This window comes from Nasonia vitripennis (assembly GCF_009193385.2).
Source record: "Nasonia vitripennis strain AsymCx chromosome 1 unlocalized genomic scaffold, Nvit_psr_1.1 chr1_random0002, whole genome shotgun sequence".
In the NCBI taxonomy this organism is placed as follows: Eukaryota; Metazoa; Arthropoda; class Insecta; order Hymenoptera; family Pteromalidae; genus Nasonia; species Nasonia vitripennis.
Window position 1 is genome coordinate 3,026,258 of NW_022279588.1, and position 22,441 is coordinate 3,048,698.

A 22,441-nucleotide genomic window follows, 5' to 3' on the forward strand; every position below is an offset into this window, starting at 1 on the left:
CTATTGCTGGCCTTTCTCCGATTTGCCGATTGAATTTTTATATAACTCGCAGCGCGCGGGGTAGGTGGATTTAAGCATTTCAGTTTTAGAGAGATTGCACGCCTATCCTTGCCTTCCTCCGATTTGCCGGTTAAATTATTATGATACTCGCTGCGCCTGGGCAGGTGCATCTGAGCATTTGGATTCAGAGTTATCGCTCGTCTTTGCTGGCCTTTCTCCGAATTGCCGATTAAATTATTATGAAACTCGCTGCGCGAGGGGTAGGTAGATTTAAGCATTTCGATTTAGAGAAATCGCACGCCTTTGCTCGCATTCCTCCGATTTGCCGACTAAATTATTAATAAACTCTCTGTGCGCGGGACAGATGGATTTGACCATTTCGATTCAGAGTGATCGCTCGCAATTGCTCCAATAATGTATTATCGAATTGGCTGTGCGCGGGGTAGGTGGATTTAAGCATTTCAGTTTCAGGGAGATTGCTCGCCTTCCCACGCCTTTCTCCGATTTGCCGATTGAAATATTAGCGAACTCGCTGCGCGCGGGGTAGGTGGATTTAAGCATTTCAGTTTTAGAGAGATTTCACGCATATCCTCGCCTTCCTCCGATTTGCCGATTGAATTATTATGATACTCGCTGCTCCCGGGCAGGTAGATTTGAGCATTTCGATTTAGAGTGATCGCTCGCCTACCTCCGATTTGCCGATTAATGTATTATCGAATTTGCTACGCCCGGGCAGGTGGAGTTGAGCATTTGGATTCAGAGTTATCGCTCACAATTGATGGTCCTTCTCAGATTTGCCGATTGAATTATTATTGAACTCGCTGCGTGCGGGATATGTGGATTTAAGCATTTCGATTTAAAGTGATCGCACGCCTTTGCTGGCCTTTCTCCGATTTGCCGACTAAATTATCAATAAACTCGCTGCGCGCGGGACAGGTGGATTTGAGCATTTCCTTTCAGAGTGATCGCTCGCCTTTGCTCCGATTTGCCGATTAATGTATTATGGAATCGGCTGTGCGCAGGGCAGGTGCATCTGAGCATTTAGATTCAGAGTTATCGCTCGCTATTGCTGGCCTTTCTCCGATTTGCCGATTGAATTTTTATATAACTCGCAGCGCGCGGGGTTGGTGGATTTAAGCATTTCAGTTTTAGAGAGATTGCACGCCTATCCTTGCCTTCCTCCGATTTGCCGATTAAATTATTATGATACTCGCTGCGCCTGGGCAGGTGGATTTGAGCATTTCGATTTAGTGATCGCACGCCTTTGCTGGCCTTTTTCTGATTTGCCGATTGAATTTTTATCTAACTCGCTGCGCACGGGCTAAGTGGATTTAAGCATTTCAGCTTTAGAGAGATTGCACGCCTATCCTCGCCTTCCTCCGATTTGCCGATTAAATTATTATTAATCTCGCTGTGCCCGTGAAGGTGGATTTGAGCATCTCGATTTAGAGTGATCGCTCGCCTACCTCCGATTTGCCGATTAATGTATTATCGAATTGGCTGTGCGCAGGGAAGGTGCATTTGACCATTTGTGTTCAAAGTTATCGCTCGCAATTGCTATCCTTTCTCCGATATGACGATTGAATTATTATCGAACTCGCTGCACGCGGGGCAAATGTATTCAAGCATTTCGATTTAGAGTGATCGCTTGCCTTTGCTCGCCTTCCTCTGATTTGCCGATTAATGTATTATCGAATTGGCTGTGCACGGGTCAGGTGGATTTGAGCGTTTCGATTTAGAGTAATCGCTCGTCTACCTCCGATTTGCCGATTAATGTATTATCGAATTGGCTGTGCGCAGGGCAGGTGCATTTGAGCATTTGTGTCCAGAGTTATCGCTCGTCATTGCTGGCCTTTCTCCGATTTGCCGATGGAATTATTATCGAACTCGCTGCGCGAGGGGTACGTGGATTTGAGCATTTCGATTCAGAGTGATCGCTCGCCTTCCTCTGATTTGCAGATTAAATTATTATGAAACTCGCTGCCCGAGGTGTAGGTGGTTTAAGCATTTCAGTTTTAGAGAGATCGCTCTCCTTCGCTCGCCCTCCTCTGATTTGCCGACTGAATTATTATGGATCTCGCTGCACTCGGGTAGGTAGATTTTAGCATTTTAGTTTTAGATTGATCGCTTTCATTCGCTCGCCTCCTCCGATTTGCCGACTAAATTATTATCGAATTCGCTTGCCTGGGGGTAGGTGGATTAACGCAATTTTGTTTTATATCAACGGTCGCTCTTGTTAGCCTTGTTCTGATGTGCTGAAAAATCTGACTATTAAACTTGCTGCGCGCGGGTAATTCTGTTAAAGAAAATTTGGTAGTCGTTTAGTCGTTTGGTTAAAGTGCTTTACTTGAATGTAATGCAGAACCAAATATTCGTATTTTTGACGATTTTTTTCTGAATGTATAATAACAAATTCAACAGCGTTTTTGAAGACAGTCTAGCGATTGCGCAGGTCATTTGAATATGAATGTTAGTATAAAACTTGTTTATGTTATTTTTAAATATTACTTCTATCGAGATTACTCGATAAAAATAAGTTTAATCGATCGAGCGGTTCCTTTGACGTTTTTTTTTTCGTATATGCATAACTGCTATATATTTACGTCTTATTATTAATTCAAAATTAATAATTGGATGTACATCTTACCAAATTTATATCATGAATAATATAATTAGTTAATTTAACACTTACTTTCTTCAAGAAGCGCCATTGCAAATTAAATCGCCGTCGCGCTTAACAATGATTACATGTTAACATGGCGTCCCCATGCGCGACAGATCTCAGTGTTCTACTCTGGCTGTACAGACTATAACCCCGCTCTAGCGCTCTCGAGCAGACAAACTTCTCGGCGTTGGGCGTTATGGCGCATTGGGCGGACTGGCACGTACCGGTATTATTTCTTGTACCTCAGTGCTCGTTAGGTTTATTGTTCCTTTCCCACTATCTCTATCTCTCTCACTCTATTTTCTAACCTCTCCTCTCTGACGCTCACTTTCCCGCTCTTCTATCCCTATACCTTGACTCGCTTCTTCCCGAATTTCTTATCCCTTGCTCTTTTGGACCCTTTCTCTACCTACTCCCGCCTTCTCCTTCCTGCCCCTCTATTCCGTTTCCTACACTTCCTTATTTCACACACTACTCTACACGATTTCTCTTACGAATCAACCCAATATATCACTCTAATTTTTTAAAATTATTATTATTATTAATTTTTTAATGCGATAATGATTGTTATTTATGATTGTTATAATCTGCTATATATAATCTATTTACAATTCAATTAATGTATACAATGCATAAATAATAATTTAGTAAAAGTACCTTGTTCGATATTTGTTTGAGAAATCGATTTTGTGACGCACTGTTTATATAAAGGGGTGCGGTAGCGCCCCGATGGCAAGTAAACGTTTTTTATACACTGCCGTCGGGGAGCAGCGCGACCCTGGACTGAATCTCTACCAGCGCGGGGGTCCTCCAGGGCTCTGTTCTCGGTCCACTACTATTCGCCATATTCATAAACGACCTGCCACAGGTTCTGAGGTTTTCCAGGCACATGATCTACGCCGATGACACTCAAATTTACCGCAGTTGTAAGCGACACGATCTTCCGGATGCCATTAGCAAAGTTTCGCAGGACTGCTCAGCCATAGCAAACTGGGCCGCTGCCAATGGTCTTACCCTCAATCTTGGTAATACTAAGGCTATGCTCATTGGCAACTCCCTCAATATCGCTTTTAATGACTCATCTGCGCTGGACCCTGCAATTTTGCAGAAGAATAGAGCAAAGGATGCGCCATTGGGAGACACCAGCCTACTGGGTGTCTCAAATATTTTAATTCCTGTGAGTACGATGAAGCTTTTCTTTCAGCGGTTTGACATGTTCTAGGATCAGCTTGATGGCCTGAGGGCTCTCGTGAGCAGGGGTTCGGTACCACATTGTGTCTCCTCTGCACTAGCAGAAGGGGGCGCCATAGTCGGTACGGAGGAATTGAATACCCGTATTTCTGCTCTTGAGACCCAACTAGCCGATAATATCAGCGTGTCTAATAGACTGCTTGACGCCAACAAGCTGCTCCTGGACGAAAATATTATTCTTAGGGACGAGTTGCAACAAACGAAACAAATGCTTAAAAAGCTCCATCGTGCTAACCAGGACCCCGACACGGGCTCGTTGCCGGTTTCGGACTGCGGTCCGTTGCTTGCTTCGAGTCCTAGTATTATTGAACGTGAAGCCACTGAGGTAGCAGGAAAACGTAAATGCTCCTCTCCTCGGATGGTACCTACTGGCGGGGACGCGGGGTCGGGGGGAGGCGTTGCTGAGGGGTGCGAGGTCATAATATACGGATTAATTCAGAAGATTAATAATATCAACGAGAAAACCTCGGGCGCAGCTGCCTTTGCACTGCTCAGCACCGTTCTTCCCGCCCTACAGAAGAGCGACGTCACAAGTACTCGTGTACTGCGGCAGCGTAGACTAGACAGGGCTCAGAGCAATAACACGATCGCGGCAAATTCGGCGACGCGTCGAGGTGTGCTGCCATCAATCGTCGTCAAGCTTGCGAGCCCGGGCCTGGTCAGGGAAATCATGCGTGCGAAAAGCACGCTAGCTAAAAACTACCTGACCACAAACGACATCAAGCCCGGGGCTCTAGACCCGGAGACTGCTGCCTGCTTGACCGGACAAGTCTACTTAAATGAAATGCTGTCCCAGGAAAAGTTCGCGTTGTTTAAAAGTTTGAGGCCCATTGCACAGGGACTGGGCTTCAAATATGTCTGGCATGCGGGTGGCAGGTTCCTGGATAGGCGTAGGGGGGGGGGTGAGCGCGCGCACGTGTTTGCATCTGCTGCCGATTTGCAGGATATTCTCACGGCGTGTCAAGCCGGCTCGAAACTACCTCGACGACAAAACACACGCATGACTGTCATTGAAAAGGACGAAAACTCTGACGCTACTTCAAGTAACAGACCTGAGTCGGACCTGGCAAGCAAATCGGCTGCAACTTTGCCAGCATCGATGCCATCATTGACGACTGTATCATCTGCATCAATTCCATACAGTCGTCATCATCGTCATCATCATCATCCGCGCCCTCTATGTGACTCGCGAGGCCCCCTGACAATGCGCCGGGTACTGGGAGTGGCTTGAGGGTGGGTTTTCTCAATGTGAACTCGCTCAGGGCTCGCATTGGGATTGTCCGTAATTTTTTGACAGAGCGCCCCTCGTTTGACATTTTTGGTTTTGAGGAGACATGGTTGGGTCCGATTGTGGATGATAGCCTAGTTAGCATCGGGGGATTTTACATCATAAGGCAGGATCGAAATGTAAACGGAGGTGGCGTCGCCTTGTTTGTGCGCAATGGATTGAAAATTAAAAAGCTTGCTTCATCTGATACTATGGGTCTAGGAAAACCTGGAATCCCAGAGTACCTTTTTTGTAGCGTACAAGGGGGCGACTCACCTCCGGTACTACTCGGGTTTATTTACAGGCCCCCGAAAATTCCGATGCAAAAGGACTCAGACCTTTTTGATGTATTGCGGGACTTATGCAGCGAATTTAGCCATAAGATCATAATATCTGACTCAGACGACGCTGCTACTATCAAGCGTCTGTCCGAAGAGTTATCTCTTCAGATCATCCGGCATGGTCCCACACATCATACCTCATCGTCTCACACGTGGATTGACCTTATCATGACCGACGGAAACGACACGATCTTGGACTCTAAAAATGAGTGGCTGCCTAGTTTCGGCAAGCATTATGTCATAGATGTCTCGCTAGACATCTACGCTCCCACTCCCGCGAGTGACACTTTCTCCTACCGGGATTACAAGTGCATAGACACAACTAGTCTTGTCGACCTCTTGTCTTGTTGTGACTGGACAGCCATAAATTCCATCGAATCCGATCTGGAGGGCGCTTTATGCATTCTTAATAATAATATAAAATTAGCAATTGATGAATTAGCGCCTTTGAAAACGGTTTGCCCACGTAGGAAATATGCTCCTTGGTCTGGACCAGCTGAGGCTCCTCATCGATAAACGCAATGCTACACTCAGGCGCTATGAGCGCACCGGGAGGGCGGAGCTTTTCGATGAGGTCCGTCGACTCATAACGAGGTCGACATGCGTTCTGCTCAAGAGCGTGAGTCCTTCCTTCGCCAACAACTATCAGACGCCCTTGATGAAAATAGAAATATCTGGAAGGTAATGCGTCATCTCGGCCTCCTGCCTGGGCGTAAGGAGGAGGAGTTTTTTGGTTTTACGCCGGGGGAGCTGAACGAGCACTTCGCGAGAGTATCGGTGTCACCCCTCGAAAATATAGACAATGCAATGGGCACTATTTTAGTTGCAAGCGAGGAGGGCTTTACTTTTAGCCCTGTTAGTATGAGCGACGTTGTCCTAGCTATATCGCATTTTTCCTCGCAAGCGAGGGGTGTCGATGGTATTCCATGCGGGGTGGTCGTCAAGACCCTCCCAATTATTGGCGAATTTATTCTTAATCTATTTAACTGCTCCTTCTCACAGGGGATCTTTCCGAGTATCTGGAAGCAGGCACAGTTAATCGCGCTAAGAAAGACCAGCGCTCCTTCCAATGTTAAGGACTTTCGTCCAATTTCATTGCTCTGCTTCCTCTCAAAGGTACTCGAGAAGATCGCGCACACCCAGATCACGGAGTATCTCAATAAAAACAATATAATCGACCCCTTCCAGGCCGGTTTCCGAAAACACCACAGTACACAGACAGCGTTATTAAAATTGACCGACGACGTACGCATGGCAATTGACAAAAAGAAGGTGTTGATTAAATAAATGATTGAGCTCGGAGGGCGTGGGGTAGCTGGGTTTAAACGCTTTGATTTTAGATTTTATCCTAGCTTTGCACGCATTCCTCAGATGTGCCGAGGTGTTGATACATAAATGATTGAGCTCGGGGAGCGTGGGGTTTAAGCGCTTTGATTTTATATTTTATTCTAGCTTCTCACGCCTTCCTCCGATGTGCCGAGATGTTGATTAAATAAATGATGGAGCTCGGGGAGCGTGGGGTAGTTGGGTTTAAGCACTTTGGTTTTTGATTTATACTCGCTTTGCTCGCCTTCCTCAGATGTGCCGAGGTGTTGATTAAATAAATGATTGAGCTCGGGGGGCGTGGGGTAGCTGGGTTTAAGCGCTTTGATTTTAGATTTTATCCTAGCTTTGCACGCATTCCTCAGATGTGCCGAGGTGTTGATTAAATAAATGATTGAGCTCGGGGAACGTGGGGTAGATGACGCTTATGCTGCTGTTTGACTTCAGCAAGGTCTTTGACACCATCTCACCTTCCAAATTACTATATAAGCTGAGACGGCTGGGGTTCTCTAGGGCGGCTCTCCTGTGGATTAAATCATATTTACAGGGACGATCTCAGATGGTAATTTCGAATAAAAACGGAACTTCAGAGTGGCTTGAAACCAATCTGGGAGTTCCACAGGGTTCTGCCCTGGGACCCTTGCTGTTTAGCCTCTATGTCAACGACTTGCAAAATATACTCGACGGCAACACAATTAAACATCTTTTTTACGCGGATGACCTCCAGATCTATCTACACGTCAACAAAGATAATTTCCTGGACGGCGTGGCTCGACTGGCAGAAGCGGCACGGCCGGTTTCTGGCTGGGCGGAGAGCTTCGGTCTGCGACTTAACTCCGGCAAAACCAAGTCTATATTTTTCGGGTCCATGAAGAACGTTAACGATATTAAATCATGAAACTTGCCTGGCGTTCCGTTGCCGGACGCAGTAATCGTCCCATTCAGTGAGACGGTCGTGAGTCTCGGTGTTGTATTGGATAGCAAACTTACTTGGAAACCGCAGGTGGATGCTATCACGAAAAAAGTAAATAAAGCCCTGTATAGCCTGTGATTTATCAGAGGCTGCACCACTGAGACTCTCCGAAGAAGGCTAGTTGAGACACTTATACAACCGCACATCAACCACTGTGGTGAGACTATCCTGGACGCGTCTAATGAACAACGAATACGGATACAGAGACTGAGCAATTCGTGTGTGAGATTCATCTTCGGGGTTAGGAGGGATGAACACATCAGTCCTTACCGGAGGCGTCTAGAATGGCTTTGCACCGATTCCAGAAGGCTCTACTTTGAGGCCATTCTATTATACAGAATAATCCGGATCGGTGAACCTTCGTATCTGGCCTCATTGTTTAATAAACACAAGCAAAGACCCTCCAGTAGGGGAGTTCCCCCGGAACTGAGCATCCCTACCGTGAGTACTGAAACCGGGGCTAGGGCCTTCCAGGTCCAGGGTGCTCGGTTCTGGAACTCTCTCCCTTATACTCTGCGAAACCTGCCATCTCTCGCCTCCTTCAAGGGGGCACTACGGCGACACCTGCTGGTCACTGAATCGTGACGACTCTGAGCCCTCTGGCGCTGCATTCTTAATCTTAATCTAGTTTTAATCTAGTCAGACTCGGCTCTTAGGCCGTAAAAATTCTTCCAGTTTTACGTATTTGTAGATTTCAAACGTGCAATACAGATAGGTCTATGACCAAACCTTAAATGTACAGCGTAATATTAGAAAACATTTATGTGATAATTAAATATGACGAAATGTGATTTCATGCGATTTTATGTGACGGTATTTTTATATATTTTATTTTCTCTTTTGATTAGACTGTATGGGACACAGTCTTTGTGATATTGTATTATTTTTTGCTTTTAGCAAATAAAGACCCATCTATCTATCTATCTCTCTCACTACACACCAGCACTCTCGTCTCTCGTACTCGTCTTCTCTCTTTCTCTCTCTCTCTCTCTCTCTCTCTCTCTCTCTCTCTCTCTCTCTCTCTCTCTCTCTCTCTCTTCACGTCTTCTCGACGCCCCGGTGGCTCGCGCCGAGAAGCTTTCCGAGGATGTTAGAGACACCTACCTCGTTAGAGCGGGGGACGAACCCCAAGATCCCCTCTCTTCCTCGCAGCACGAGAAGCCTCGCTAGTTTCGCGGTCGCTGGCTTCCGTAAGCTCTCTCTCTCTCTCTCTTCCTCTCTTTCTCTCTCTCTCTCTTCCTCTCTTTCTCTCTCTCTCTCTCTGTATCTCCACCTCCTTTACTCTGGGACGTAGCTTGGATGGCGTGGGCCGGCAAAGACCCTCTTCTCGCCATGACTGGGCTGGCTTGGCCTTGTCCCTCTCTCGCTCTCACTTTCTCTGCCTGATTGAAGGCTGGTCGACCTGGCACACTAAGCACTCAGTGCGTTGCTGGGTCGGCTGGTCTTTGTGTCACCTCACTCGCGCACACGTATCGGGTCTGACGTCTAGCGCCAGCGATAGCTACACAAAAACTGCCGCGTCGCGCCTCGATCGGCCGCTCGCCGCCTCCCTCTCTGACGCAAGGGCCTCGCCGATAACGACGCCTGATTGGCCAGCCCGGGTCAGCAGGCTTCTTCTTCGAGCTGGCGACGGTTGGCAAAATCCACGAATTCCTATAAGGTCACTTCTTATGAACATCAGGTCCTGCACACGGACGAAAAGTCAATTTTTGGTGAATGAGGCTTCGCTACTAGAAAGACTTTTTTCAATCAAGTATTTAGAATTTTTAATACTGTGAATTTGTTTAAAATTTAATTTTCTACAAAATAGCCAGCGTACTTTTATGAAAAAACATTTTTGTAAAAAATGTCTCAGAAAGAATAAAACCGCTGCCAATTCATTGGCACGTAGCTTCCTCCAACTAAATTTATAAGTCCAATAAATAAAATATTGTTTTAATATATCTATATATCTGCTTGCTAATGTATGAGGCGATTTTTGATACATAATTTAATAAAAGTTTTGGATAGTTCATTGCAAAAGTTTGCAGACCCCTCTGTTTTCTTATTATAGAATACGAACACTGTCGTCAATTTTTTTTCACAGAAATTCACGCATGTTTACATGTGTTCCTAACCAACCTAACCATCAAAACAGCAGGTTATTCATTAAATAGGTCGCTCGCGCAATTTTCAAGAAAACGATTTTTACATTTTAGCTCTTTAGTTAAAAACCGCTTGATGGAATCGTTTAAAATTTTAACAGCAGATAGCTTTTTTTATAGTGAATCACCAAATAAAATTTTGAACTATTTGACTACATTGTTTTAGAGATATAAGAAATCAAAAAATGTTCAAAAAAAATTGAAACCTTGCTATCTTACGAACCATAGGGGTTTGAAAGCTGTGAAATAAACTTAGATAAAACACATAAAATATCTACTTTTTCCCGAAATCTCAAGTGCAATAAGGCCTTTTTGCGTCCGTAATCGAGGCACAAAAAAAACTCATTTTTTTCAGTTTTCGATTTATTACTGAAAAAATAAGTAGTCAAATCACTTGAAATTTTAATGGGGTATAGTTTGACACGTGACCCATTGACATAATTTTTTTCGTGAGGTTATGACGTTTAGTTTCAGAGATATGAATTTAAAAAAAAATTGCCTTTTTCATTTTATCTGCCGAACAAAGCGGTCAATCCCGAGCATCAAACGAGGAAAAGTAGGTAATTTTATTCTCTTTCAAATGCATTATAGCTGAATTGTTTGTAACAATGGGATGATTGAAAAAAACGCAAAATAGTGTTTTTTAAAAATCAAAAAATGGCCATAAAAAAATATAGTTAAGAAATTAAAAAATAACTGTTTTTCCCGAATTCAGAATCCAAAAATATGCATGTCAAATTTTATTGATATTGACAAAGTAGTTGCAGAAATTTTACGATATACGATTTATATTATACAATATATATACACACACACACATCCATACGGACATTTTCCAAAAACACTTGATTTGAACTTCTAACGCACTAAAAAGTATTTTCTAGAAGTTTTGAAGAAACTCAAAATTCTACTATTACAAAGCTTCCTCTAGGAGGAAGCAAAAAAAACTCATTTTTGGTCAAATCCATTAGACGTTTGCCCTGGGTATAAGACGTTTCTTCGAAACTCTTTATACGAGGTGAGTGCTTAAAAAGCATTAATATACTGTATATGTGAATAATATATTATCTATTGGAACTATAAATTTAGTTGGAGGAAGCTACGTGCTAAAAAATTGGCAGCGGTTTTTGTAGTGCACCAATATTGCAATATTTTAACGCAAAGATGGAAATTTGCACTTTCTGGATATTTAAGGAATTTGTCTTAGAATTTTAACATCAATAATATACTTACATAAGTAGTACCCCGGCACCATAGAGAAAGTAAGCAAAGCTGACCTTGATCACCCACCCCGAGCCAGTAAGAGGTCAAGGTCAAGTTCTAGTTTGTTTACTCCCCATGGAGGCATTTGTACTTTGGAGAGAGAGCCCCTAACTCTCTCTCATACTATCCGAAGTGCCTCTGATTTTTCGAGACACTTTGAAGAGAACCCCTTCCTCTTTTCTGCCTATCCAAGGTGTCTTGGGTTTTACAAGGTACTTTGGAGAGCGATGAAGTGACTTACTTGTTAAGGTGTTGACACCCCGACGATCTACGAACGACTGATGTATTGTGTGGGGGGAGGGCGGGTTCCACCACCACCACCCCTGCCCTCCTCTACGCGTACTCAGCATATTACCCTTTCCATTGCGAATATAGGACACCCGCCACTCCTCAACAGTATCTTTAAAGAGATGTTTTGAAGGTAAAAAAATAGAAAAAAAATGTAGCGAGACCCGGGCTTGAACCTTCATTCCTCGGAGTTCGAGACAGGCAGTTTACTACTGAGCCACGACTACACTGTAAAATCAATTCTTAAATATTAGTTTCGTGTAAGTTAGCGTGCACGCGCGCGTGTTTATTTGTTAGTGTGTGTGTTTTTAATACACTTATGGATAAACTTAAAATCTAGCTTATGAATAGAACGAGTGTGAAGGATGACTGGGATAGGTAGTGTTGAATAAAGTACACAGGTAAGTGAGTAGAAATATTTATACATGTTAAACAATTATATTTATTCAAAACTCTTAAACTAAATACAATTGTAGTTATGTATCCTTATATATAGTTTTTATATAAGGATACATAACTATCCTTATATATAGTTGTATTTAAGTATGCGACTAGGTTATATAAATGTTAATTAACAAACTCGTATATGACGATATAAATATTTTCTAAAGCTATATATTTTTATCTTTTAATAATTGATTTATTTTATTTACAAGCGTCTTGTCAAAATCTCTCATTGCACATTCAACATTGTAAGCAGTGAAATATGTGTACTGTGCATTTTCGCTATTGACTAATTTGCACCCAGCTCTTTCACAATAATTGTTATAGCCTCTTTAACTTTTAATAAGTATTTGATTCTATGATCTATTATTTTAGACACGGCTTTTAACCTGTCAAACGTCACTCTTTTAAAGACTAGTGAAGGCTTACGCACTTTTTACGCCCCAGAGTCGCCAGAGTTTTTGCGTATTGTCATCTCATCGTCCTCCAGTAATTCAAATGCTCGATCAGAGTAGCTGATCATGAATCTGATGTAAAATCCAAAAAGGTGATTTGTTGATCCAGCATATCCTCCTCGATGTACATATTAAGTATTAGTTGATTTCGTCAAACTGTTCCCGGAACTGTAGCCAGGCGGCAAGCGGTAAGAATAGTCCGTGAAATTCGTTATTACTCAGTCGAACAACCGGATTGAAGTCATCTAAACCGACTGAGGTATTTTCCAGCCCAATGTTAACAATTTTTCCATAAGAGTTGTTCAAGCCGAATACCATGGGTAAAATTTGATGACAGCGATACTTGGTGGTGGTGGAAGTATGGCTGTCCTGAGTCTGGCTATCGTGATGTCTCTTTTGTCCAGCCATTTTTTTCTTCTTATACTTTTTCTTGTCACCGAGAGAGAGAGAGAGGGGGGGGGAAGAGAGATAGAGAGAGAGTGAGAACTTTTACTTTAGACTTGTAAAAGAGAACTGTGCTCTCTGTGCTGCAACTACGCCGGCTTATATTCGAAAACCACCACATTTGGTGGGAGTCGAGACCAATGAAATACAGTGGATGACCAATAGAATCACTGGTGCTGTATAGGGGATCCAATAAAAATCGGTAGGGTTGTACTTTTTGGGAGCTGTACAAGCTAAATATCCTCTTACTTTTTAGTTTCACGTTTAAAAATTTTACAATATTATATTACAACTTAGCAACGAATTCTTCGGCAATCTGATCATTTTTTCTCAAATATAATGAAAAATTGTTGAGAAATCGCTGCATACCCATACCATTAATTATATAATATAGGAACATGATACAATATTTGCCATGAGCATTAGAAAATCTCCTATGTTATCGAATGTGGTTCCATGTGAGCTTCTTACAATTTCTCTGGATACTGTTTATGTGATGAGGGATGTATAGTTGTGCACCAAAACTATTAAAATACCATCCAACACCATTTTTGGACACATGTATCGCCGCCCACTGCATACCACGTCTCTTATGACTGTGTGTATTAAACACAAAGCCACATGGTTTTACCTATGTCATTGGAATTTGATCCGCCGGATAAACCCCCACCGCATGAGCTCTCATTTTTCGCAACTTCTGGAGAATATTCAGAGAATTCATTCTTGCTAAGATAGTATATCGGTGAGAAGGGACGCTCTGCTGTTGTAGTTATATTGCCCCCGACACCACGTGAATTTAGCCAGAGCTTCAATTTGCAGGCGTTGTTGAGTGCACAGGTGTATTAGAGTGCGCAGGGTTTAATGAAATGCTGCGTGCAATACCGTGCGCAGTATGGCGATTTGTAGTAAGGTGGACACTCGTATACCTCTACTAAATTGATAACTTCGCGTATCGTAATTTTATTTAGCAGTTTCGCCTTTTCCTCTCCTCGCACATAAATTTTATTTGCTTATCTGCAAATATCATGCATAGTTTTGTAAAATTTTTCCAGCGAAACATCCCCATCGTATTAATCCAGACCATGATGATGCAGTGTCAGCCAATTATTCTCTCTTAAAATATCTTTCTTTAAGAATCTCGTATTACAAGTAGGCGCGATAATCTAATGTGTTGTAGCATCTAAATCTAATACTGCTTAGCTCACTTCTTTCGGCACAACTCGACCCTTGTTATCCTTGAAAAACTGAAAATCGATAACTAGATACATTTCTCCGTTTGTCTGCACAGCTCAAGAAAGGCGTATCGACTGGCACAAAGCTTGTATTGGTAGGTGGTTTTATTTGTTTTTTCAAAGAAAGCCATCTAGCCCCAACCGCTGTAATCCACCAAAATTCTCCGTGACAAGTCAATCTCCAACAGATTGTCATACTCAGCATAAATTATACAATTTACAACAGTATCTAATACGTCATCAAATCTCATGTCCATTCTCACACTACTTCTTCTGATTAAATTCCAATAGGTGTCATTGTTGGCTGATAAATCGGGTGTCAAATCGAATGCAAAAAGACAGTAGCCATTTGGGTATGCATCGCATGTTATTAAATTACCGGCATTTGAAAAATGAACCCCCGTGTCCGAGAAGAGTGTGTGATACACATCTACATACATCTTTGTTTTTTTGAAGTCAGGCTGCAGTGGTTTTGATGGGTCCTGTACACCGTCCACAAACAAACACAAGAAATTGATATTGAAATTTTCTTAATTGAATGGATTGAGTTTTGTATCGCCGTTATAAGCCTTGTTTTCAATAAATCCAATCATGATTCTTTTCGGCAATTGACCCAGTATGACATTATCTATCGACTGACCATGCGCGCCACTGTTCAGGGTTACGTTTTTCACCTCTACCTGTGTAACCGGGTACTTTGCTGTGACTTTTACGTGAGCCAATGAAATGCCCGGATTAACCCTTACGCGGCGAATAAATAGGGTCGCCTCGGTTATGTGTACAGTATACGCAGAATAAGAATCCATTAGACAGAAGTTGTCACGAAAACGCACAAGACGTCCACGTACGTCAACACCACCAAGTAGTAGTCTATCCATATTTAGCACATCCACGTGTAAGTATCAATATATCAATTTAATTATTTGTTATAACTGCTTGTCGTCTAAAGAAACCTGCATTACCGGCATCAGTGTTATCGATTTTACTGGCCGTATCATCATACCCCAAGACGCTGCTTAAGATTGAGTTTTTTGCCGCTAGTCCGTAATTTAATAACGTCTTAATGTACGATCTGTATGCGTCGTCGTTATTTGGCGGTGATACTGGTTTTTGATTAAAAAATAGATCCACCTGATTGAACAGCGAATGCATAAAATTATTCACAGGGCAGACGACTGGTACTGACGCATCCTTCTGTAATGGCTTCATCGGTGTTATATTCACACGTAGACTCAACATGTATGCGCTAAATCTAGATATTCACAGTTGCCAAGAATCGTAAATTCTATTGGTTCTTGATCGGTGAGTGACGAAATTGGCTTATACTGCACCTAATGAGAACTCTTAATTACCGTCTGTGTTGGCAGCAATTCGAAGAGTGATAACTCCGACTCCAACGAGTCACAAGAGTCAGTGTGTAGAAAAGCCATATTTTTTTCTAGTTGGTATAGTGAGTAGGTATACCGTTCAAAAAGAGTGTCTTTTAGTTGACAAAGATATCTTTAGCTACCGCTGACGATGCTGCCTTAGTTGTAGATTTCTTTCTCTTCTTTTTTTTCTGCGTAGTTGTCACGCACTACCAGCTCCACGACTAGAGTCTGTCTGCGCTTTTTGTGTCATTTGTGGCAAGAGAGAGAGAGAGAGAGAGCGAGAGAGAGAGAGAGAGAGAGAGAGAGAGAGATGCATATGCTGACATTACTTCTCCCGAATTCATACACTTTGCGTAAAAAGTACATCTGTGTATCGTGGCTGCGGGTGAAAAATACCGTTCTCACGTAAACTCGAGATATTTTTTGGTAATCTGATTATTCTAGAGACCAAGTTTCCACACATCTTACACTTTTTAATAAATCTGAGATGCACTAGGTCGAAATATAACACAGGAGAGAGGGAGCGACACTGAGTAAATAGCGAATGATATCTCTCGCTTCTTGCTCCGATCCCCCTCCGTACCCAGTAGTCTATGAGCCACAGGCTCTCGAAAAGTATGTGTGCAGCCCACTCCCTTTTTCTATAGCTTCAGAGATTCAGCATAATATGTAAACATAAATGAAAAGAATAAACGGTTATCATTTATGAATATAATATGACTATAGCTTCAAACGGTCACGACTCTTCTTGGTTTTGTGCACGTAGAAAATTTTATTTTTTAAATAGAGCAATGATCATTTATTGATCTGCTTCTAAATTTTGACAGCAGATCACAAATAAAGATTTGATTTTAGATATTGATGTATTCTTATAGTATTAGAGAGGACCGGGATACCAAGTAGTGGAAAGTCATTTCAATAATAGAAGTTTGTATGACAAAATAAATATATAAAAAAGGATGAGAATGGTGCATTAAGTATTGCATATATTCTATGTCACAAGATGAATAAATAAATCCATTTTGATTTTTACAAATAGGATTTTTAGTAGATACGCTTGAATTTGCGTTATTTGTTTTAGTTCGAAATTTTTACAAGTATTCGACAAGTCTTTGAATATATTATAAGTGTTCGAATATTAGTTTAATATGCGAAGAGAGAGCGAGAAGGTTCGAGAAGCTTGTCACCTTAAGTTCAAATTCGACGGTTTTCGCTAGCCCGCACGGCACCAATGAGGTTGCCATGGCAACGCGCGCTCGCTCGCTCCTACTCTGTCTCTCTCCGCCTGTTTCGCGAGCGGTCTTCTGCCGCTTTCGCTGATTTGTGCTATTCAGTTATCGTATTGCCAAAGCGCAGTGAGGACTCGCCTCACAGTGACGACCGTTAAACAATATCGTTTGTTAACGCGTCAGTACTTTTAACACTGTAGCCTTCCTTTCTTTTCCGTAGTTTAAACACTTGTAAATACACTCTATCTTTCAATAAATATCAAAGCCTTTTCTTACGGCATATTAATTCAAGTTAACGGTTGAGAGTGTTTTTGTTTATTGTCAACTAGTCCTTCGAGATCCACAAGTCTCTAACATCAGTTCGAGAGACTATAAATAATAAGTGTAGAAAATGTGAAAAAATCTCTAAGTATTATCTACTCAAGGCATAAATTGCTGCTGAGTAGAGACTAGTCGCTTAAGTTGCGCTGGAGCTAGTGAGCTAGTACGGGTTTTGCGGGTCCTTTTATAGGCCACGGAGAGAGCGGGATTCGAGCCGCCGGAAAAAACGCTCACATTCATACTTGCACACGTACATTCACACCTATATACAAAAATCATTCATACATTTATAATTCAATGTGCGCGCCGCGCCGCCGCTCGCTCGCTAAATCTTCTCTTATTATAATTGCGCCGCTGCGCTCGCCGCTCGCTCTATATAGATATACGCAGAGTGTTGCGCGCTCTCCCCGCTTTCTTGCTGCTGCCTTCTGCTGCCGTTTGCTGGCTCGTAGCGCTGCTGGTGTTGCACTCAGCTGTTTACTGTGGCGCGAAGTTTTCATATAGAGAGTCGGGGAGCGCAAGATGCTCTCGTACAATCTAAAATTTTATTCCATAAAATTTAGTATTTTGAAGGAGTTATTGGGTGAGGTGGTCGAAATAAACAACGGAGCAATGACTATTAAGTACCGAGGCTTTATTAAGAAACTATCTATGGACTTCTATCTAGTAGAGAAAAACTATGAATGATGATAAATGAAGAATTTCGACGTGCTCTCTCTATGAGTACAAGCTCCGAACTACCGGCGGAGCGGGGCCCCGCACGCGGGCAGAGAGTCTAGGCAACTAGTGGAGCGTAGCAAGTGCCGTATGGCATCAGCCATAATCCAACACTCCCTCTCACTTGCAGAGCTCTCAGTCCCAGGACTCCTCATTCAACCAGCTGCCAGGTTGATCGCCCTCCTCCGGAGAGTCTAAACAGAAGAGAAATCATAAATTATTAATTATTTATACGCATGTTCATTATTTTATACGTTAATTCTTCATGCAATTGAACAGGCAATGATTTAGTGAATATGTCGGCAAGTTGTTCTTTTGACTTGACCCATTCTATTTTGACATAGTTTTTATTCACGCATTCCTTAACATAATGTTCCCTTCTCTCTACCATATGTCGCAGTCTGTTTCCACCATTTACCTTTGCACAGGATATTGTAGCCATATTATCACAGTACAAGGTAATAGGGTACATTTGCTTATCTAGCATTCTAGTCAACGAATTATGCAGAGACATTACTTCTTGGCAAGTCTCGCTCAAAGCCACATACTCTGCTTGGCATGTGGAAAGCGCAACACTTTGTTGCTTATGTGTTTTCCAAGCCACAGCGTTTCCGAACAGCTTGATCACAAATCCACATGTGGTTAGTGAGTCTGCAGTCAGATAGGCTGGCATCAGAGAAAGCTACCATATCGCTTCTCGAGTTATCGAATGTCAATTCATAGTGTTTAGTACCTGTCAGATACTGAAACACTCGTTTTACCATGTTCCATTCGTCAATGGTTGGATTAACCTGATGTCGACTGAGGACATTCACAGCATACGATATATCTGGTCTTGTTGCATTAGCCAGGTATAACAATGATCCCACTGCTTCTCTGTACAGTCTGTTGAGTATTCCAGATTTGTTTGCTACCTCTTTCATGTATTCTATTTCCTCCCTCTCTTTTCTATCACGGTTCATAGCTTCGCTAATTTTCATAGGCGTGTTTACCGGTTTACATTTTTCAAATCCAAACCTAATTAGCATTTTGTCTATAAACTTAGTTTGATTTAATCGTATGACTTGTCCTGAAAAGTCTCTATTGATCTTAATTCCTAAAAATTCTTTAGGATTACCTAGATCTTTGATATTGAACTCTTTACTCAATTTCTTACTAAGTTTATCTAGTATACTATCATTTGGGCTAGCTAAGAGGATGTCATCGACATATAGAATAGCTAATACTATACCTACACTTGACTAATGAATATACAGACAAGGGTCAATGTCGTTTGTCTGAAATCCAAGCTTAATCATGACATCAGTGAATGTGTCATTCCATTTCTTTGGACTTATTTTCAGACCATACAAGGATTTATTCAATTTCCAGATAAAACGTTTTCTAGTATCGCTGTTGACCAGCACTCCCTCTGGAATTTCTAAAAAGATATCCTAAGATAATTCTCCATAGAGGAAAGCAGTTTCTACATCTAACTGTCTTATCCTAAATTTGATCTTATTTGCCAATGAGAAAAAGGCTCTGATCAATGGCATCCTAGACACCGGAGCATAAGTCTCACGCAAATCATACATATTTTTGTCTTTGAACCCACGAATGACTAATCTAGCTTTGTATCTAGTTTCACCAGTTTCATTTATCTTTCTTTTAAACACCCATCTAGAATCTATGATGTTTGGTTTCGTATTTACCATGGAGATTTTTGATCTTTCAACCACTGTATAAACTTGTTTATCTCTTATTGCATCAAGCTCATTTTTAATAGCATCAATCCAGTGTTTACTCTCTGTCGAGTTAACAGCCTCTTTATAAGTTTGAGGATCTCCTTGGATTCTTGCTAGCAGTGCATGAAATTTCAAATCACTCAAACCTCGATCAAAATCCAATTTTTCCGTCTCTGGATTTTCGCACAGGAAAAGCATGACTTCTGCATTTTTCTTGGGTCTACCCCTTTTCCTTTTTGTATCTACGATATTTTCTACAATTTCTACTTTCTGCTCTTGGTTCGTTCTATCTATATCTTGTGAATCTTCAAAACTCAGTTCGGTTCGATCTGCTTCAGCATCTTGACCATGGAAGTCCCTATATGTCAGATTCTCAACAAAACGAACATGCTTGCTATCATACAGTTTTTGCTCCTCGGGTACGAGTATTGTATAACCCGTACTCAAGTACCCTACCAAGAAACCTAACTTAGCTTGAGGTGAAAACTTAGTTTCAGTGTTCCGAGGAATTTTCATATACACAGCACAGCCGAAGCGTTTGACTTGACTTATGCATTCAGATTGTTTTGAAAGTAGTTCGCTCAAGGGCGTTTTCATATCTATTGATTTATGCAGTGTTCTGTTATACGTATAAATAGATGTTTTAACAGTTAGATCCCAATATGAATGCGGTAAGCCAGAGTCAAGCATCATTGCTCTCACTTTATTCTCTAATGTTCGATTGAACCTTTCAGCAACTCCATTGCGCTGCGGTGTATCAGGAAACGCTAATTGTAATTCAGCGCCATATTTATCTAACATATCTTGTATAGCTTGGCCCGTGAATTCTGTACCCCTGTCGCATCTGAGAAAACAGAATTTCTCATCAGATCCGACAAGGTTACGAAGGCTCTTAACAAAGGATTCGATGCAATCAGGAACATCTGACTTGTTCTGTAAAGGGAAGGCTAAAGCTGCTCTTGTAGCATCATCTATCAAGACCAGAACGAATTTATATCTCCCGGAGTGAGACACTGGGCTAATCGTCCCCATAGTGGCGCCATGAATCACCTGCAGGGGTTTATTCGCTCTCAATCTGATTTTTGCGAAGGGCAACCTAGCATTATTTGCCTCCAAGCAGATTTTGCAATTCTGTATGGTTGTGTCTTTGTTTATGGTGTCAAGCTTGATCAAGTCACTGTAGGACTTTGCTAATATCAGTAAATATGATTTCGATACATGTCCAAGTCGAGTATGCCAAAGCATTGCCTCAGACATGTCTTGATTAGAATTTTTAAAAGGTTTCTTGGATTCTATAATATCGCAATCGAGTGATTCTAGATCATGAGTTTTCCTATTCCCTGACGTTTCCAAGAATTCGTTATCTATCCCTTTTTGATTTTGTAGTGTATTTTCTTTAACAGGTTCTATTATTTTTCTAATCTCTTTCTGACTTTCAATAGGTTCTATATTTTTCTTACTCCTAGTATTATAATAACTTTTAATTTCCGATCCTGATCCAGTTTTATCTCGCATATTATTTTCCACTACAAGTCTTATTGACCAAAATGGTTTTTCATATTTGCCTGTCAATACACTTTTGTTCAACTCTGGGTCGTAAATATCTATAATTTCATTTTTCAAATAAACCTCTAGTCCTTGATCTACAAAGCGTCTAAGTGACAGGATATTATTTGACAATTCATTCGAATATAAGATATTTTTTAGCAAGTAGGTTTTGCTGTCATTGGTAACTATTTCTGCAGTTCCAACCCCTGAGGTTGTGAAGCCACTTTCTTTATTCGCACATTCTATATTCGCCTTGGCTTTATTATTAAATTCGCTAAAATACATTTTGGAATTACTAAGGTGCTCAGTCGCGCCTGAGTCAGCTATAAACTTGACTAGCAAACCGCTATTACCACTAGAATTTTGATCTAACCAAGAATAATTGTTATCTGTACCTCCATAGTTCTCAACGATGACCTGAAGTGACGAGCCTGAGCTGGTGTTGTTGTTGCCTCCAGGGCGTTGCTGAAAACCTGCTCCGCCACGTCCTCGTCCACGGCTTCGGTTGCTCGAGCTGCCTCTGGTTCCTCTCAAAGAGTTCGGATTGGGCTTGCCTCTGCCTCTGAAGGTGCCAGAGCCGTTTCCTCTGAAACTATTAGAGCTGTTCCCTCTCGGGGAATTCCAGCGTCCTCTTTTGGATGGCTGCGGATTGGCCGAGCCTCCTTGAGGGCTTTCGAGGTCGGCCTGGCGTTTGCGACACTCGCTCGCAACGTGACTACCAATCTTCTTGCAATAATAGCATAGGCGTTTGCCTGGATGAGGGCACGCATCCTTGCAATGGCCCTCCATACCACAACTTCTGCAGATCTGCCGTCCTTGGGCGTTGTGACAGTCACTGGCATAGAAAACTTTAGCCGTTTGTCCTTTGGTTTTACCAATTCTGGATGCCTCAATCTGTAACAGATAATCGTTGATTAGATCGTTAGAACAGATTCGATTGTACAAGGCATTTGCAGTTACTATTTCAGGTACTGCTTCCGACACAGCTTTAATAAAATAGTCTCTTTCATCCTTTTCAGCGAGTTCACCAGCATCTGGTATACTCTCAAACGCTCTAACTTTCTCTTGAAATTTATCATAAAAGTCAGACGCTGACTCTTTGTCAGGAAGATATATCATTTTTGAAAGATCGTCTCGAACTGTGATTGTAGTCATACGTGATTCGTATCGTTTGACTTCTTTTAGTTTTGCTAGAACTTCTTTAGGTTCATAAAGATTTACTATTTTGTTGTAATAAACTGTGTCTATTCTATTAATGATTATGTCTCTGACTTTGAATTTGTCATCTGTGACCTTTTGTTCTAAGTGCAAATTGTCAGATTTTAGTTCTAAAATATACAGTAATTTTTTAATCCTGAGTTCGGATTTTAAGGAATCTTCAAACATTTCAAATTTATAACTCGAGGTTAATTTATAATTTCTGAACATTTGATTATCTCTTC

General features: G+C 41.7%; 1 protein-coding gene across 12 annotated transcripts in view; it reads right to left on the reverse strand.

Moving 5' to 3' along the window:
• The window catches only part of LOC100114711 (sperm-associated antigen 7 homolog), a 313,215-nt gene that overhangs the window by 224,933 nt on the left and 65,841 nt on the right, over nucleotides 1-22,441 (reverse strand). For 9 of the 12 annotated variants that reach the window (XM_031924327.2, XM_031924289.1, XM_031924272.1 and 6 more), the window contains 2 exons: nucleotides 21,395-21,893; nucleotides 17,624-17,921 (listed from right to left, as the gene is read on the reverse strand). The exons of the other annotated variants lie outside the window; for them this stretch is intronic. In XM_031924327.2, the coding sequence (XP_031780187.1) occupies nucleotides 17,863-17,921; nucleotides 21,395-21,893 (558 nt within the window). In that variant the 3' untranslated portion in view covers nucleotides 17,624-17,862. Of the gene's footprint in view, nucleotides 1-17,623; nucleotides 17,922-21,394; nucleotides 21,894-22,441 lie in introns of those variants that run through there. 12 annotated transcript variants of the gene reach the window in all.